We start from the raw sequence: 19,941 nt of genomic DNA on the forward strand, positions 1-19,941 counted from the left end.
ATGACGCCGAGAGTAGTCCACCTAGAAGCTTGTCATGGTACGGGGTTGTGGCTGGCGCAGACACGTTCTCTGCAAAGGAAATTTGACTGACCCGTCAGCTACTAAAAAGAAAAGAAGGCTTTTCTTTTGAAGTTTTTTACATCGATCCAAAAAATGGATTGGGTTCCACTATCAAAAGGTGATAACCGAGAAAAAAAAACGAGAAGAAGATGCAAAACTGAAAGAAAAAAACACATTTGGTCTAGGTGCCATGAGAGCTGTTATGCATAGGAGGCTCATTGCACGAACTTTTGAACTTTAGCACGATGCTACATACCCAACCATCCATCTATAAAATAAAGTGTAGCGCACCATCGGATCGACCATCGTGCAAGGATGGGACACAGAAGTCTCGGTAGTAAAGTAGTTTCGAGGTGCCACATGCACAACAAGTTAGTAAAACAAAGAAATTCTGAACTTCTCGGGATCAAATTTTGGATCCCAATAAATCCCAAACATTTTTCGATGGCAAAATTAGTTGTTGCAAGGTGGGCAACTTTGTTCCAGTTTGTCTTTTTTGTCAGAAAATTGCCATGTTTATCAATATATTTGAGCATGGAAATTATTTTTTTATGAACCATGTCAAATTTAGTGCATGTATCATGGTAATTTAAGTAATTCACCATGGCAATTTTAGTTTATGGTTCATGGCAAGCCTAGTTTCTTAATTCCCGTTTTATAATATGTCAAAATTTACTTTTAAAGGTAGAAGAAAAAAAATAGCTGAAACATATCATGACAACTTCAGTGTAAATACCATGGCAATTCATGTGTAATAGACATGGCAACTTTTAGCCCCAAAAAAAGTCGTCGAAACATATTGATATGGGATCTAGTTTCGAAGATCTCGTCACGATGGATGTAATGGTGAAAACGGATCTTCAATCGGATTTTTAATTTAAGAGATAAAATATTTGAAAAACTAGAAATTCAAAAAGATTCCCATATGCATGCGTGCGGTGACGTGACGTAATCTGTGTTTTATAGGGCGTGTCGGCGGGTGTTACTCCCACCACACGTGTGGGCATTGTCAGCGTCCTAAATTTATGGGCTTGTGGCCAATTATTGAACCTCCTGATAAATTTATGGGCTTGTGGCCAATTATTGAACCTCCTGATGTTGTAATGTAGGGAATCCATAAGAAAATAAAATCAATTGCTGCTTATTTGGGTCTCTCCCGGTTATATACTGAATCTAAAAGGTCTAATGAAGCTTCTAATATGCAGAGCAAATAGAAATACAAGCTTTGTTTCCTGAACAGGAAGTACTCCTCAGTCAATGTTTGCGACTGTGACGTGAGTTATAGACATGGAGTTGGACATTTTTGGCTAGGGACTGGATGATTCAAGCAGCGAGATAGTAGTTATCTTGATGTTTGTGTTGTATTTTGTGTTTTTTTTGGTTACATTATCTAGTTATCCGGAATGGTGAACTATTACAGATTATTGGTTATGTTAATTTTGAGAGCATCTAGCTTCGTACTTGAGTTTTATGAGTTTTGGTTGAGCAGGCATGCATTTGTACGTCAAAAATTTTAGACCTTAAATGTTTTGCCCCAGGTAAGTTTAATTCCTGGATCCGCCACAGCTGCAGTGGCCTGTCGGACGGTGTTCGGTGCTAGGGCTGCAAGGAGGAAGCTGGAGCGGGGGCCCCGGGCCCATGGCTTGTTCGTCGTGGTGCTGGCCGGGATGGGCTCATCCGACCGATCACTGTCCGGTTGAAGTCCCAGCTTGTGCGCTGGCTTCTCACGGGTAGCTTGAGGTGTGCTCCTGTGGGTGCTAGAATTGTTGAGCTCTGTCGTCGACGACAAAAGTCACGATGCCTAGTGGGACCGGCTCCGATGATCCCGACGCTTTTGACTTGTCCAGATCTGCAGGCCTATGTAGGTATTGGTGTGTTCCAAGCAAAAGCCATAACATAACTATCGGGTGCCGTCGATGGTGGCATTTTTTCGGGCATTGTTTCCCTCCTTGGAGGCATCGCCGTGGAACTCCACTTCCTCTACTAGGGGCTTGGGCTCTCCGAGTAAAAACCTAAGCTCCAGATGGTTTCCGGAGTGGGAGACAGCAGCACCTTCGTCGTTTCCTCCTTGGGTATGTTTCTTGGGAGAGCTAGATTGTGCTTAGTGCGACTAGTTTCTCCTGGTGGAGGCCAGGGCAGCTGCCCCAAACGGCTGATGTGTGCCTTGGCGGCGACCTTTGAAAGCATTGCGCGAGGAAGCTCCATGAGGCGGTGCAGCGGCTTGGCCTTCGCTTCCGTGGAAATCTTGGGATAATTGGTTTGCAGGTTTGTCAGCCCGGTCAACGTGCCCTAGCAGGGGCGGTTGGACAGTATGTCTAGGAGGAGCCCCCAGATAGCGTGTAGCGTTCGTGGTCTGCATGTGGTTGTCTTGAGCAGCGTGCACTGCGATCATCTGCGTCGTACGTCATTGCAGGTCAAGAGTGTGTGGTGGCATGTCGGGTTGACAGGCCTAGGATGTGGTGTGGCGTTCATGGTCTAGGTGTGGTTTCCCTAAGCAGCATTGGATGCGGATCATGTGACGTTGCAGCTCGAGTGCGAGTGGTGGCATGTTGGGGTGGCGGCCTCGAAAGGTGGCAATGGTGGATTGCGTAGGGCACAGCCTGTCAGATGAAGGTCAGGGCGGCGATCAAGAGATTTCGGCGGCATCGAGCGTGTTTGACCTCGTGTTGTATGGGCAATGAGGTTGCTCTCCATGTAGGTGTTGGCATCAGGGCTTCTATGGCAACGATGATTGGGAGCAATGTCAGAGACATGACATTAGTTGAAGTAGTTCGCTCCTCTCAAATGTGTCTGTGAGATTGTCTCGGCTGGTTTGCTACCGTGAAGTCAAAGATCTACTGGCGGGGCTTGGTAGCGTACGATGACGAGCAGCAGGTGGTTCTTTCAATGATCTTCTGCGGCGCAGCCGTGCCTAGTTCTCCTTTGCGGCTCTTCTCAGAGATGGAGTTGGGCTGTCTAGTTGCAGGTGTCTGAGTCATGATGCAGATCTTCATATAGCCCCATAAGGCCTCTTCAATGTGGGGTTGAGTCCATGATTCCCTACGGCGAAGTCAAAGTCATTTTGTCAAGGTTTAGGGATGGCGATGACACATCTTGGGGAGGAGCGATGATGATGACGTGTGTGCGCTGTCTCGGCAAAACCCTCATTATAATGGTGTGAGTGAGGTACCTTATATACGCCGCTCAGCGGTTGTGATGGTTTTTCACCTAGTTTTTCATAATCAACTAGGCAACTTGATTTTCACTCGGTTTTTCTAATTTACGAGCAAATATTTTATTCTTAATGAATGCAAGAATCCTGCCATTACTAAAATGGTAACTTCCAAACTTCTTGGAATCTTAATCCCCTTAATAAGGGCATGCACAATGGTTGATAAGACAATCTTTATATCAAGTGTTGCCTGTAATTTAGAGATGACAAAAATATTTTTCTACAATGGGTTATATTTTAGCCATATCTTCAATAACTAGCTATTGCTATAAACATGATGAGATATATTGTGTTAAGAGATCATCTCTTAAATAAGAGAAGACAAGCCTTTTCTTATTATTTCTTTCCTCCATCTCGGCATTTATCCTACTTGACACTTCTAAGACAGCAGGATCGTACATGCCCTATGCGAAGAGAATAAAGACGATAGAAGTACATCACCCCCTTGCAAAACTGGGATCTGAATAATCCCGTTAATAAAGACGATAGAGGTACATCGCCAGACAAATCACCACCCGAGCCCCTATTCAGTGCGTTTTTTCACCGGGTTTTCCCTACGTGGCAAGATGGGAAAGACCCGCCCAAGAATTCCTTTGGTCAAGGTTCAAGCCTTTTTTGTATTTTCGCCATTTTATTTTATTTCGTGGGCTGTGATATTCGCAATTCAGAGGTTGGAAATGTGTGCAGAGCAGAGGAGCTTACTTTTGGGCGTATCGCTGCCGGCGCCGGCGCCAGGGACGACGTGGCGACCACGGACCATGGGGATGGAGGACGGCGATGAGTAAGAGGAAGGGGTAGAAGGCAAGGAGCTCCTGCGGCCGCCGAAGGTGAACACGATGAGGGCCAGAGTGACGAGAAAGCCGACCAGCACCATCTTGGGCCGCTTCATGTCCATGTCCCTCCCTCCCTCCCGCTCCGTAGCCAATTCTACACTTGCTCTGCTCCTTGGTCTCCTCCGTAGGCCAGCTGTGTATGGCGGCTTCTATTCTCTTGCCAGTTCTCCTCTCCTTTCCTGCCAGTCGTGCTGCTTGTAGGTGGTCCAACTGCTGGAAGCTACTCTTGCGCAGGGACACCCCAACACTTGCAAGCACTCTTTAAAGCGCTTTGCTAGAGTTACAGAGAAATCACACAGATTAAATTCTATAGGCTGATATGTTTTCTTTGGCATATGAATAAGCTTATCCCTTCTGACATAATTTTGTATTTATAAACCCTGTGCTTTGGAGAATTCAACTAACAATAGTACTCCCTTCATTCCTAAATATAAGTCTTTTTAGAGATCCCACTACGGACTACATACGGAGTAAAATGAATGAATATACACTTTAAAACATGTCTATATATGTCCTTATGTAGTCCGTAATGAAATCTCTAAAAAGACATAGGTTTAGGAACGGAGGGAGTACAATACACCTCTCCCCCTACCATCCGTTCATCCATGCATCTAACCTTTTTGTTCATATTAAAAGAACCAGCTATATATTTTGAAACGAATTTCTAATGTGGGATCCGTTTTCAACATCACTTATGTTATTGTGAATTAAAGTTTCCATCTTGTGGGACTAGAATGAAACGGTTTAAACCTTTTCTTATCGACGCAAGTTTTGTATGGCTTTCAAAGTTGCATGGTTTTGGTACAGGTTTTAATGGATTTTCAAGATTAAGAGAACAAGTCATGAAAATCCCATGAAACACTGGTGATTTGTTCTGTTAAAACCATTTTTCAATTGATGCAAGTTTTATGTGGATTTTGTGGCTTCCACTGTGGTTTCATGGTTTGATATTTTTCTGGTACGTGTTTTAGTGGATTTTAAAACTTAGAAATTCCTTTGTTGAAACACGAATGGAACATTGGTGAAACTTTTCTAAACCATTTTTTGCTGATGGAAGTGTCATACGGTTTCTAGTTACTTTCACTCTGGTTTCATAGTTTCATATTCATTTTGTATGTGTTTCGATTTTCATGATCGATTGAGTCTCACTAAAGCTATTTATGTATGTTTGATATGGCTTTCAATTAGGTTTGACATGGTTTCATTCTTTCATACTAGTTTGAGTTCCTCTTGTGATTATGTGAATGCTCCTTTTTAAACTTTTTGAAAACTAACCGGGGTTTGAAACTGTATCAAAACAACAAAACAGGGGGCGGGGGGGTATCTTGCAAAGCAAAAATGACTTGACAATTCTAGTTGGATCAAATTGGGGTCTTGTTGAAAATATGGGGACGAATCCCAAAGAATCGAAGGTCTAGGTAGGCGAAACATAGGTAGTGAGACTTTTGTGTTTTCGGGTGACTAAACCACATGTATGAGATCATTACGTACCCTTCCGCAAACAGTGTTTTTGGTGGCTTGTGTTTTCATTGAAAAGAGTGTTCATCAATGCGTTTGGAAATGTGGTTCATGTGAAAATGACGGGCAACTTTTAGTCGCGTGTTCTTAAAGAAAACAAACTGTGTCCATGCCTTGAAGAGCCATAGCTTTCGGTGGATCGGTGTACCGCTCTAAAAGAGAAACATCAAGCACAAGCCCCGGGTGCCCTCTCTCGATCAATATGCGTCCTTTGGCAGACCCACATGGCGTTGTCGGATATGGACTTCTACAGTTGCGTTTGAACGAGGTAGTTTCTCTTTTTCAGATGACCTGGTATGGACCGCGTCATGTGGGCTGATTCTTCCACTATGGTTACAACTTCGTTTTCATAGGTCGACTTGCGACAACTAGCCTCTTGGATCGCTACAGCTGGAGCTTAAGGCTTCTTCAAATCGCTCGCCTATGGCTATGTCCCCACCTTGGTTTGTCTGGACGTTAGGAAAAGGCTTTTACGTGAACTCAAACAAGTGGCGGATGCTATATTTTACCTGCCACTAGTATTTTGTAGAAGTTGCATCGGCGATTAGAAAACAACATCCGCCACTGCATTTACTATAACAGTGGTGGGCTATATTTAGGACCCGCCACAAGTAGACTCTTATCAACATCCCCGCAGGGTCAAAAACAATAGTGCGGGTCGTGCCACAAGCCTAGCACTGCCTTATGAATTACCAGTGGCGGGCATGCTTTAAGGCCCGTAACAGCAAGCCCGCCGCACATATATTTCTGCAACTTGTGCCAAAAACTTTCGATAAAAAAAAACAGATGAAGTGGCGGCCTTTGTGTGCTGCAGGCCACACATATAGTAAGTGCGAGACAACTTGAGAAATCATGATTACTAAACATATAAAGTGGCCAAAATTTATAATTGGGCTTTGGACGGTGTGTACAAAACATTTTAAAAGTTTAAAGTTCAAATGATCACTACTAGAAAAAATCTTATACACAGAGGTTTATCAGTAACGCGGTACAAAGAGAGCCGCTACTGCTAATTAGCAGTAGCGCTTGTGGACAAAAAGCGATGCTGCTATACACGTATCAGTAGCGCGCCGGGACTAAACCGCGCTACTACTATAATTGCCACCCCCCTCCCACCAGATTAGGTATAGTAGTAGCCGCGCTTCTCAAACCACGCTACTGCTAACAGGATGGTAGTAGGGCCTTTTTTGGCCACAACGCTACCACTAAGTTCGAACACGGCTGCTGCTGCTAAGTTTAGTCCGACCTCGCTACCCGAACAAGGTTTATACCACCTTAAATATGTTACTTCTCAAACTATCACAAGCACTTGGTATTCATTGTACTTTGTGTGTTGGATTTGTTGAATGCAATAGGAGTCTTCACCGGTTCAAGACACTCCAGCTATATCTGAATATAGATGAAGAACTCTCCTCACAAGACGACGATTCAAGTCACACCAATCGATATGGATAGTCCGTCGGAGCGGATCGGACACTCCAGATCCGATGCAATACGCTGATGGCATCTGTATTATATGGACACCCGAGGGGCATTTTGAAATAAAAAAAAGAGAGAACTTGTTTTTTTCCGTTACCGAGAGGCACAGCTGTGCCACTTGCGGAAGCAAAACCGTGCCTGTAAAGGAAGAAAAAAATTTATAAAACATGTTATTTTTTTCGTTTCCGAGAGGCACGGCCGTGCCTCTTGCAAATGAAAAAAAAGAGAAAACACGATATTTTTTCCGTTTCGGAGAGGCACGGCTGAGCCACTAGCAGCAACAAAACCGTGCCTCTCCCGGAAGCAAAACCGCGCCTCTAACGGAAAAAAGAGAATTTCTTTTTGTTTCCGCTAGGCATGGTCATGCCTCTCGCGAAAGCAAAACCGTGCCTCTCATGGATGAAAACAAAATATTTTTTTCAAATAAAAATTGTCGAAAAGTTTGGAAAGTCCTATGACAAACCGAAAAGTCAATAAAATCAGAAAAGCCATCTAAAAAGCCAAAAACGCGTGCGCAAAAAAAAATCCGAAGGGAGCGTCCAGAGCACAACACGTGGCGGCGGCTGAGAGTGCGCCACTTGGTGCGCTCTTAGCCCACCCCGAAGTGATTGTTGGGAGGCTCCCGAAGAAGCGCTCATCAACTAGTTGCTCCCTGAGATCGCTCCCTCGCGTGGACGCCACACCTTCACCTTCCTCTCTGGTCTGCTGAACATGTGGCCGTGCGGCAGAGGTCTGGAGGGCTAGCAGCCTAGCACCACGTGACTACTGTTTTGGTTGCTGAATGGGGTATTTTTACCCAGGGGACTGGTAAACGTGGGTATCACGGTTACCACGAAATTTCATGCAAATTTCGAACAAAATTTATAATTCAATTTTGAATTCATTTTTTCAAAAATATGATATAGATTGCACTTCAACATATATTAGTTCAAAAAAAGTGCAAGAAGGAGAACTCGAACGCCACATTTTGAACATGGAACTAGATTGTTACCAACATGCCAAAACTAACTAGGTTGAAATAACTGAGAAGCTGCCATACTTTACTGTACATTACGTGTTTAAATTCAAAATATAAAAAATGGTTTTTTTTGCTTGGACTACCCATTTACTGCGGGGCATGGAAATACGCGGTAATCATGGTAAATCTTGAAAGTTCAAGCGGTAACCGAAACCCTGACGTGACACCTTTTTCTTCTTCCTCTATGGTTTGTGGTTACCCGTCTCGGCAGTTTTTGGATTGATTCTCTTAGGACACATCAGAGAGGAGCCAGCTGACGAACGACTCAAGCTCGTCCGACTCGGAGCCTCTCGTTGCCTGCGGCTCCGCTCTCTGGAGGCGCTCATTCTGGGCTGGAAGGTCGCATAGGAGGGATGCAAAACCCTCCCATTCCATGTCCAGCAGATCCTCAACCCGAGGAGAGTGGCCTCCGTGCTCGATGCTAGTCAGCACACTAGCTGGCATGTCGTCGATGCTTGATAACATGGCCTCAATCTCCCCACACTCCTGCAAAATCCCAATCTGATCCATTGAGTTGTTCGCGTAGTTGGGCTCCAGGACACCACCATTCAGATCTATGGGGTCCATGACCATGGGCTCCTCACTGCAGGGTGTATCATTAGTGATGATGTTGATCGGCTGGTTCTGGTCTAACATAGTTTCCGAGTTGCCCTGAGGTAGGCTTGATGTTGACGATGATATGTCACCAACCGGCCTAGAGCATTCCATTGACTTGGTCGGCTCAAGCACCGGCTGCTTCTTCGTGCTGCTCCTGGGCGCCCGGCCGCCTCGCCGCTTCGAAGCGGCGGAAAGCTTGTTCATGTCGATGGTTATGGTGGTTTCCTTGCCAGCGGTGTACGTGTGCCGGAAGCTGTGGATCTGCCGGCTAAGATGCGCGTTCCAGTAATTCTTGATCTCGTTGTTAATCCGCCCTGGCAAGTAACTTGCGATCAGTGACCATCTGTCAGCCAGTTCACGAAGATGCAGGCTCGTTAGTGAGAGATATTTAAATATACATGGGAAGGCGATGTTCTACGAGCTAAGATAGTACTAACTCGAAACACCGGACCAGGCAGACTAATTAGAGTGTATACCTTAGGATATGGATATATCCTAAACTATATTGAGTGTTTATTATGTGGAATGAAAAGATCGGACCAGGCGCAGACTGAGAAACCGATCGTTGCACGTACGAATCCTACCCGACACGTACTGGACAATGTGCAGTCGCAATAGTATAACTAGCATACTGTTCTTCATTGTTCCTCAAGCTCTAGAGTGTAACAGTAGGTGCAAAGTTTTAAATAGCCGGTTATAGCTCCGCTATAGCCCCTCTATAGCCTTTGAGATCTCTCCTGCTAAAGCTATGCACTTTTAACGCTAAATTTAAAATGACGCTATAGCCCCGATTTCCCGCTATAGCGTCAAATTTGGAGTCGTTTTGCCCATTAAGCCGCTATACAAAACCAACCTTCTACATTATTTTTTGTTCTAGTTTCTGATGCATTGATGCGAAGCTTGGTTATTTAATTAGGACACCTAATTGTTGCTCGGGTTTTGATATATGAACATATGTATATGTTAAGTATATGCATTGTATCATATATGATTTGCCTTATTGTGTACTTATTTTTGTTATAATTAGTCTTGACATTACTTGTACACATGCATGTGTATATGTCGTGTGAGTTATAGCCAGTCCTTAGCTGCACGTATTCGTTAGTTAGTCAGCCAGATGCAGGGGTGGCCCTCTAGTCGTGCATGTAGTTGGCTAGTGAGTTGTTGGTGTGTGTGTGTGTGTGTGTGTGTGTGTGTGTGTGTGTGAGAGAGAGAGAGAGAGAGAGAGAGAGAGTGAGGAAGAAGTGATGTGCGGCGAGGAGGCGGTGCCAACAATTATTTCCAATTTTTTATGATTTATGGAAAACGCTAAATGGTATTGGCTTCGCTATAGCTTTTTCATTAGCTTCTGGCCCAACCACCGATAAATGGCAATAGCCCGCTATTTAAACATAGTAGGTGTTCCTCTTCACATGTAATTCAGCGAAGATATCCTATGTAGAGACCGTCCAACTCTCGCCGTGATTGCACCCCATCACCGCCGCTACCATTGATCACCTAAGTGCCATTCTACTCAATTGCCTGAACTAATTTGAGACAGGAACCCGGCGCCAATCGCAAGCAAAATAATGAAAAAAATCAACGATGTTATCCTAGGTCTCAAGGATCACATGGTTCATCTCTCGCACTGATAGTGCCACTTTGCAAGTACATGCCCAAACTAATTTGTAAGTTGTTTACTTTATTGTCCCTCGTGTTTCCTGGCTGGTACAGTTAATATGACCAACACAATGTCGCACATGATCATGAACCATGAGATAGGCTGGAGAGGACCAATACACATTCTACATCAACGGGCTTAGCATCAATCTCCTCAGCTCTTGCTGAGGGTGACAGCAATGTCATCTTTTAAGTGGATTAGCAAGATCCACAGCGCCACCAAGTACAGTGACTATTACTGATGTTGAGAACTGAGGTCCAGGGCAATACTAGACTACTAGCAGCCGCCCCTCTCTAGTGTACACTGAGCTTTCTGAGTGAGTGAGAACGTCTGGAGCACGGCACCAGTTGGTCTGCTGTGCCGGAGAAAATAAAAATTGTTGTTTAGTGGACCCGCTGTTGTTTAAAACTACAGCCGTTCAATCTATGACACATCACAATCGCGAATGGGTCGGTTCACAGGAAACATCTGATCATTGAAACATCTACATAACATATATCACAATTACGAAACCTACACGCTGTTCTAATGCTTAAAGGTTGTCGCGTTAAATATCTAATCATTTGTTTAGTGAACCTGTTCTTATTTAAAATCATATATAGCTAACAATTTATAATGTGTGCACTACCTTGAAAAGGAAAAAATACATGTAGAACTACGCGAACCAATAAAACGGGTGGCCCTAAACTATAATCCCACGTACACATGCATAGACCAACAACCCGTCTCGTAAAAGAAAATCTCATGTACACCCAATATGATGCATCAACAATTTCATGGATGGAAATGAGTCTTCATACCCTTCCTTTTGTGCGTTGCCTTTCATATGTCACCACCAACAAATTGGTACATTACATCTTATTTTGCGTAAAAGAAAAGGGGAGTTATATGTTTTGTGGGGTCAAGAAACTAAGTAATGGATAAAACTTAAAAACAAATAAAGTTGGAGTACTAATTTATAATTATCCACTTCACAGGTGCAAAGGTTAGATGCGATTGGATCATGCACTCCTCTTTTTTCAGAAAGAAAGCAAGTCGAGAGAATAGCCTTTAATCTATAGCGCCAGAACATTACGCCACCACTAAATGTGAAAGGGAGCGAAAAATGGGATCGCTAATTTATATTTAGTGTTCCTTTCTGTTAAATGCTAGAGACGAAGCATTTACATTATTTCTAGGTGTGAAATGAATATAGGCAAAGATTAAAATCATATATTAATATACAAGACCGGTAATGGATTAACACATATACATTGACTAAGATCAGTTCCTCAAATTTGTATGTAACTAGATGCAACTTAATTGTTTTATATCAAAATCAGCAAAATATTACAAGAATGCAACATTAATGCAGATATCTGCGTCTGTTTTTGGCATGCTTAATTTTGCCTTGGTCCTGTTCGATGGTCATGGATGGGGTGCATTATTTTCGAAAGAGAATACATTATCGACGTCAAACATTCAGTTATGAAACGAATGAAGTCTTTTCAGTTCTAAGTAGTTGCTGTTTCATATGCTCACACATTCTCCAATATTAATCTTTGACCCTTAGTTTCTGACATTTTTCTGTTGATAAGTAATGACAATTTATATAATGCGAATATTCACATGTAATTAATGCGTTGGCAAACATAACTTTTTAAGGGAAACAAGTGCATTGATTGACCACTTTAGTAAACAAAAAAATTATTCCAGCACTCACCATCTATCTTAGTTGGTGAGATTTTTGAATCGAGCGATATAAACTAGAAGGGGGGTGGGGGTGGCGTTATCCTTGTCTGTAAATTTCCATGATGAAATGCATTATGACGTGAGATACAGACATACACACACACACACAAACCATGATTGTCTACCACATGTACTATTCACTATAAAAGATCATGATTTTTTTGTGTAGACCACATAAAAACATATTTCATCACCATGATTTACAGTGATACAGTATACGTCATTATATATGTGTGCACCTCGTTTCACAATTTTTTGAAACAACAATTTTTGGCTTTTGTATTTTTCAAAATTTTGAGCCTCATGGAGCTTGGGATCAAAAAGTCCACTCTCGGAAGTTGTCTGAAAATAGAACGCACACATAAAGTAAAACAGAAAATAGTAGGCCAACATATCTTCTTGCGAGCATAGCGACGCGTGGGTCATATATATATATATATATATTATTAATGGTGGAGTAATCCAAGGCCCGTACCTGTTGCCTAATGCAGCATGGAGCTTGACGATGAGATCGTCTTCCTCCTTAGAGAAGTTGCCCCTCCTCACCCCGTCCCTCAGGTAGTTGACCCACCGTAGCCTGCAGCTCTTGCCACACCTCAGTAGCCCTGCAGTATTAATACAATGGGAAGCTGGAACATATTAACATATTTGTAGTACTCCCTCATGTTAGTCATGAAGGTATAGCTAGTTAAGTAGTCTGTCTGATCTTGAAGATTCAACTAATTAAGTAGCTACTGCGAACAAGCAAAACAGCTTATGCCATATTTACCCGCATTCTTGGGCAGAGACCTCCATGAGCCCTCGCCGTGCCCAGCAATGTATTTTGCGAGAGTGTCATCCTCCTTCGCCGTCCACCTTCCTCGCTTCAGCCCCACCTTCTCGCAGCAAGGCGCCCTCCCCATCCTCTCGATCGATAGATCTGTTCAATTGAAAGGTGTGTGCGATCAAGGGACGGGTTACAGATTCATTATAGCTTGATCCAAGCCCAGGTTAATACTAGTTGCTGAGCCAATTAACAGGTGACGTTATATGTTAGTCCTGAGAGCCCTAGCTAGCTAGCTACCTACGAGTGATCACTCTCAATCTCTCGCTGGCGTAAGACAAAGCGCCATCACATAGCACCACCAGATGATGTCCGGGGAGTGGCGCCGTGGCGGTGTTGTGGCTGGCTGGCAGTGGAGGCACCGTGGCGCAAAGGCTCGCCACTGTTACCTGCGTGGCCTCGCGAGCGACCACGTTGTCCACACACATCATCGGTGGTCTATACACACCGGTCGCTTTCGTACGTGGTTATTTCGTACTAGTCAATGTTCCCTAGCTAGCGCCTTCGCCAAAACTTCGCTTTCACTAGATTAATCAACTGTTGTACGTACTATTTAAAGGACTGTAAGTCTGATTCTGCAACTTGCATGCATCATTTTCCATCTAGGCAGTACGTAAGCGAGTTGAAATGATGAAAGCGAGGTTTAACAAGTTTAGTACACCCGGTACGATTGTTTAACAAGTTTGTACGAAGATGAGTAATCAGAACAAAAGTTTGAGAAGCATGGATCCAGTAATAAATCACTTTTTCTTTTGTTCAAGAGTTAATAGCATTAGTCATCAACCTGTGCACCTAGGGATCTAAACAGGACCCCGGCTAATCCCGTAAACCCACTTATATCTAACAGTTCAATAATGTTCCTTTTTTTTGGGGGGGGGGGGGGGGGGGGGGGTTGAACTATCAAGCTAGGCGCCGTTTATTTGTCATTTACATCCCTACGTGCATCTGTCACTACTGGAATTTTCGTATACGCCGGATGCTAGGCTCTTCGCTGAGAGCCAAACCACGGAAATTCGGCAAAGTAACATATGATATTGCCAAGAGTAGACCTCGGCAAAAAGACAATACTCGGCAAAGGCACTATTTACCGGGAGCCAAGAAGCCGCCGCACGCCAAAGATGCCATGCGGCACATCCGGCGGCTAATAACGACATGATCACGGTTGCACCTATTTGCCGAGAGCACCTCTCAACAAAGATTTGGCAAACATTAGTCCCACCACGCCTACCGACAAGCAAAAAGAGATGTTTAAATAGTTTGATAGTCTAACCACATTAAGCTTTTCTTCAATATTAAGAATATGTATTGTCACTATGAATCTCCATCTTCGGACAGAGAATGTTTATGATGGCAATCCATATTCTAAAGAATGGGTGCCGGCACTTTTTATTAATTTACAATCCAACCGCACCTGTACCGGGCACTTTTTTTTAATTTATAATCCAACCGCACCTGTACCGAGGGCCGCTCTTGGCACATAAACACTTGCCGAGTCGTGCTCTAGGTAAAGATCGGGCTCTAGGGAAACTTTAGTCCCACCTTGCCCACGGACAAGTAACAAGACATGTTTAAATAGTTAGATAGTTAGCACGTGTCAGCTCGCTGCCAAACAACCAACTTTAATGACACCCGTCCTAGTGGCGTGTCCAGATAATATGAGGTAGCTAGGTAAACGACTCAGAAGGAGAGACAATCTTTGCCGGCAAGTAAGACACCTCACGGCGCATTTAATGCCTTTGTCCTAACCCGTCCGAGCACAACACCTCATGGCGCATTTAATGCCTTTGTCCTAACCCGTCCGAGTTAGGTATGATAGCATTGTAGCCACTATTTACCTTGTGTAAAGTTTGTTTTTCCACTGTGACTCGTTCATCTATAAAAGGAGGCAAACGGCTACCTTTACAGAGGTCGACACTTTACTCATTTACACGCGTAGCTGCACTTCACGTGCATCCTTGCAGGCAAGCAGTGCTCCTTGTACTTGAGCTCAATCTTTGTGTGGATTGTTAGTTCTGCTCTTTGTGCTTGTTGATCTCCCTAGTCGAACCGCAAAGCGGCTTTTGCCGGTCCCATAGATCGTCGTATGCACGACACCATATATACCACCACAGGAGAGAGTGTCCACCATATATACTTGAGAGTGTGTTGATGAGAGTTGTTCTTGGAGGAAGAAAATCAACTTCTGATCATGATGGTCGATCTGTGTGAGCTCTTCCTATTATAACTTGATAACACATGAAGGGCTCGCCCAGCTTGACTATCATCGAAAGTTCAAATTCCTGTGAGACAGTGTCCACCATATATACCACCACCAGATCGAGTGTCCACCTTATTTGATAGATGAGAGATGTTATCGAATGTTGTCATAGGGGGGACGCTCTTCCTCTGCTCCTCCTCTATGATATTTCTCATGTAGGACGAGCAGAGAAAGAGCGACCATCATCGGCGGTCGATTAGAGTTGTTCTTGGAGGGAAAAATCGACTTTTCAGGATAATGGTCGATCTTGGTGAGCTCTTCCTGTTATACCTTCATAACACGTGAAGGGCTCGCCCAGCTTGACTATCACCGAAGGTCCAAATATCCGCGAGAGTGTCCACCATGATGAATTTGCTTAGAAGTAATCTTTGATGTTTGATTCTTATGTTTTTTTCATTGTGTGATGAAATGTGTTAACATTGATCGATTTCGCAGCTATGGCTTCCTTTGACGACACAGCTTCCATTAGGGTCGACTCCGCGGTGAAGGAGAAGCGCCCCGAGGACTGCTTGGCGGCGTGCATTGAGATTTTGAGGATCTGGCCAAGAAGAATCCACCAACTAAGGTGATTCCCGTAGCATGCACGTATGGTGAACCGATATGTGATGAAGTTGGAGCATTATTTATTTATTGATTGTCTTCCTTATGAGTGGCGGTCGGGGACGAGCGATGGTCTTTTCCTACCAATCTATCCCCTTAGGAGCATGCGCGTAGTACTTCGTTTTGATAACTAATAGATTTTTGCAATAAGTATGTGAGTTCTTTTTGACTAATGTTGAGTCCATGGATTATATGCACTCTCACCCTTCCACCATTGCCAGCCTCTCTAGTGCCGCGCAACTTTCGCCGGTACCATACACCCACCATATACCTTCCTCAAAACAGCCACCATACCTACCTATTATGGCATTTCCATAGCCATTCCGAGATATATTTCCATGCAACTATCCACCGTTCCGTTTATTATGACACGCTCCATCATTGTCATATTGCTTTGCATGATCATCTAGTTGACATCGTATTTGTGGCAAAGCCACCGTTCATAATTCCTTCATACATCCCGGTACACCGCCGGAGGCATTCACATAGAGTCATTTTTGTTCTAAGTATTGAGTTGTAAATATAAGTGTGATGATCTTCATTATTAGAGCATTGATGGAGACTATGACTCCCCCACAAGTCAGGATGAGACTCCGGACGAAAAAAAGAAAAGAAAAAAAAGAGGCCATAAAAAAAGAGAAGGCCCAAATAAAGAAATGAGAGAAAAAGAGAGAAGGGGCAATGTTACTATCCTTTTTCCACACTTGTGCTTCAACGCAGCACCATGATCTTCATGATAGAGAGTCTCCTATTTTGTCACTTTCATATACTAGTGGGAATTTTCGTTATAGAACTTGACTTGTATATTCCAATGATGGGCTCCCTCAAAAGGCCCTAGGTCTTCGTGAGAAAGCGAGTTGGATGCACACTCACTTAGTTTCTTTTTGAGCTTTCATACACTTATAGCTCTAGTGCATCAGTTGCATGGCAATCCCTACTCACTCACATTGATATCTATTGATGGGCATCTCCATTGCTAGTTGATACGCCTAATTTATGTGAGACTATCTTCTCCCTTTTTGTCTTCTCCACAACCACCATATTCTATTCCACCTTAGTGCTATATCCATGGCTCACGCTCATGTATTACGTGAAGATGGAAAATTTCTGAGCACATCAAAAGTATGAAACAATTGCTTGGCTTGTCATCGGGGTTGTGCATGATTTAAATATTTTGTGTGATGAACATAGAGCATAGCGAGACTATATGATTTTGTAGGGATAACTTTCTTTGGCCATGTTATTTTGAGAAGACATGATTGCTTTGTTAGTATGCTTGAAGTATTATTGTTTTTATATCAATGTTAAACTTTTGTTTTGAATCTTTCAGATCTGAACATTCATGCAACAATACAGAAAATTACATGGATAAATAGATTACGTAGCATTCCACATCAAAAGTTCTGTTTTTATCATTTACCTACTCGAGGACGAGCAGGAATTAAGCTTGGGGATGCTTGATACGTCTCCAACGTATCTATAATTTTTTATTTTTCCATGCTATTATATTATCTGTTTTGGATGTTTAATAGGCATTTATATGCTATTTTATATTATTTTTGGGACTAACCTATTAACCGAGAGCCCAGTGCCTGTTTCTGTTTTTTGTCTATTTTAGAGTTTCACGGAAAAGGAATACCAAACGGAGTCCAAACGAAATGAAACTTTCGTGATTATCTTTCTTGGACCAAAAGGAAACCAGAAGACTTGGAGATGAAGTCGGAGACGCAATGAGGCGGCCACGAGGCAGGAAAGCGCGCCCCAGGGGGTAGGGCGCGCCCCCTACCTCGTGTGCCCCTCGAGGGTCTCCTGACCTAGCTCCTTTGCCTATATATAGTCTTATACCATGAAAACATCCATAGGAGCCACGAAACCATTTTTTCACCGTCGCAACATTCTGTACCGGTGAGATCCCATCTAGGGGCCTTTTCTGGCGTCCTGCCGGAGGGGGATTCGATCACGGAGGGCTTCTTCATCAACACCATTGCCTCTCCGATGATGCATGAGTAGTTTACCACAAACCTTCGGGTCCATAGCTATTAGCTAGATGGCTTCTTCTGTCTCTTTGATTCTCAATACCATGTTCTCCTCGTTGTTCTTGGAGATCTATTCGATGTAATATTCTTTTGCGGTGTGTTTGCCGAGATCCGATGAATTGTGGATTTATGATCAGATTATCTATGAATATTATTTGGTTCTTCTCTAAATTCTTATATGCATGATTTGATATCTTTGCAAGTCTCTTCGAATTATCGGTTTAGTTTGGCCTACTAGATTGATCTTTCTTGCAATGGGAGAAGTGCTTAGCTTTGGGTTCAATCTTGAGGTGTCCTTTCCCAGTGATAGCAGGGGCAGCAAGGCACGTATTGTATTGTTGCCATCGAGGATAAAAAGAAGGGGTGCTCATCATATTGCTTGAGTTAATTCCTCTACATCATGTCATCTTACTTAATGCATTAATATGTTCTTTATGAACTTAATATTCTAGATGAAGGCAAAAGTCGGTCGATGTGTGGAGTAATAGTAGTAGATGCAGAATCGTTTCAGTCTACTTCACACGGATGTGATGCCTATGTTCATGATCATTTCCTTAGATATCGTCATAACTTTGCGCTCTTCTATCAATTGCTCGACAGTAATTTGTTCACACAGCGTATTATTTGCTATCTTGAGGGAAGCCACTAGTGAAACCTACCCCGGGTCTCTTTTCCATTATATTGAATCTCGTTTACATCTTACAAGTTTCTGATCTACTATTTTGCAATCTTTTACTTTCCGATCTATAAACCAAAAATACCAAAAATATTTACTTTACCATTTATCTATCTCTATGAGGTCTCACTCTTGCAATTAACCGTGAAGGGATTGACAACCACTAGTAGAAAACAGGGCTTTGGTTCAGTCCGGGCCAGCCCATTAGTCCTGGTTCAGCCCAGAACCGGGACCCATGGGGGCATAGGTCCCGGTTCGTGAGGCGAGGGGGCCGGCCGGGCCATCGTGGGGCATTGGTTCCGGTTCATCTGGCACCTTTGGTCCCGGTTCGTGGCTCGAACCAGGACCAATGTGCCTCGCTCCTGGCCCACCACCATCGGTCCTGGTTGGTGGCTTGAACCGGGACCAAAGGGTGTCCTTTGTTCCCGGTTCGAGCCACCAACCGGGACCAATGATATGCCTATATATACCCTCTCGCCGGCGAGCAGGTCACTCCACACTGCTCTGGTTTTTCTGGCCGGCAAGGGGAGGGCTTTGTGGTGCTCTAGCTCACCTCCTATGCACATGAGGTGTTCGATGAAATGCCCGAGCCACACTACTTAAGCTTTCTCCTCTCCAAGCTCGACCTCCAAGCTCCATTTTCCTCAATATTTGTCTAGGTTTAGCGGTCAGTCACGTCCCGTCCCCGTCTTCACCGCCGTCGATCACCCATGCCGATCTCGTCGCCGGCACCACCTTGGTGAGCCTCTTGTTCTTATCTTCTTTCTGAAAGGAAAAAATTCTTACTTGTATGTTTAGATAGATACTTGTATAATTTTCTTACTTTTATTATTGCTTCTTATTATATAGTGCGATGGTTTTGGTATCCGCCCCCGTCGGCCCATGTTCTGTCTATGATTTGGATGTGGTATATATTATCCTTTATAACTATTTGGTTCATTTATTGTTTATGACAATTATGCCGACCAACGTGACATAGATTTTATTTATCTAGGAGGTATGTGAACCGGAAATTCCAACCGACCCTATTGTCGAGAGGTTATATTTAGTTGAAGAAGAAAACAATTACTTGAAGGAAAAAATAAAAAAAATTGAGGTGGAGAAGATGATATTGTAGTTGCATGTTGCGGATGTCGTTGTTGATCACAAGATCAAGATGGATGCAATGCGCTTGAAGATGAGAAAGATTAGAAAATATGCAATTCATACCGAGGCTTGGTATCATTATGTCGTTGGATCAATTGTTACCTTGGTTGCGATTATGATCGCATTTGTTGTTGCATTGAAATGTTTTACATAGTTCAATGTATGGATGTATGGTTTAATTAGATGCTCTGGAGAGCTATATGTTGTTCAATGAGAACTATGTATGTACTTTGGTTTTAATGTGATGATGAACTTCTATGAATTTGGTCACTTATCAATTCATGATGTTCTGTAAT

The 19,941-nt window shown here is 43.3% G+C and overlaps 1 protein-coding gene across 1 annotated transcript; it reads right to left on the bottom strand.

The window, feature by feature from the left end:
• Positions 1–8,347: 8,347 nt before the first annotated feature.
• Positions 8,348–13,085, bottom strand: LOC109764056 (myb-related protein P-like). Its single transcript, XM_073503801.1, has 3 exons — positions 12,877–13,085; positions 12,583–12,712; positions 8,348–9,059 (listed from the first exon to the last, which is right to left on the bottom strand). Exons 1-3 carry the CDS (start codon positions 13,007–13,009, stop codon positions 8,348–8,350), a joined length of 975 nt encoding a protein of 324 aa, XP_073359902.1. The 5' UTR covers positions 13,010–13,085.
• Positions 13,086–19,941: the final 6,856 nt, after the last annotated feature.

The sequence above is a fragment of the Aegilops tauschii genome, chromosome 1, assembly GCF_002575655.3.
Source record: "Aegilops tauschii subsp. strangulata cultivar AL8/78 chromosome 1, Aet v6.0, whole genome shotgun sequence".
In the NCBI taxonomy this organism is placed as follows: Eukaryota; Viridiplantae; Streptophyta; class Magnoliopsida; order Poales; family Poaceae; genus Aegilops; species Aegilops tauschii.

Coding starts and splice junctions, on each gene's coding strand:
- LOC109764056 (XM_073503801.1), bottom strand. CDS start 13,009: ATGGGGAGGGCGCCTTGCTGCGAGAAGGTGGGGCTGAAGCGAGGAAGG. Junction 12,713..12,876: donor GTCTCTGCCCAAGAATGCGG/GTAAATATGGCA, acceptor TTAATACTGCAG/GGCTACTGAGGTGTGGCAAG. Junction 9,060..12,582: donor CATGCTGCATTAGGCAACAG/GTACGGGCCTTG, acceptor ACTGGCTGACAG/ATGGTCACTGATCGCAAGTT.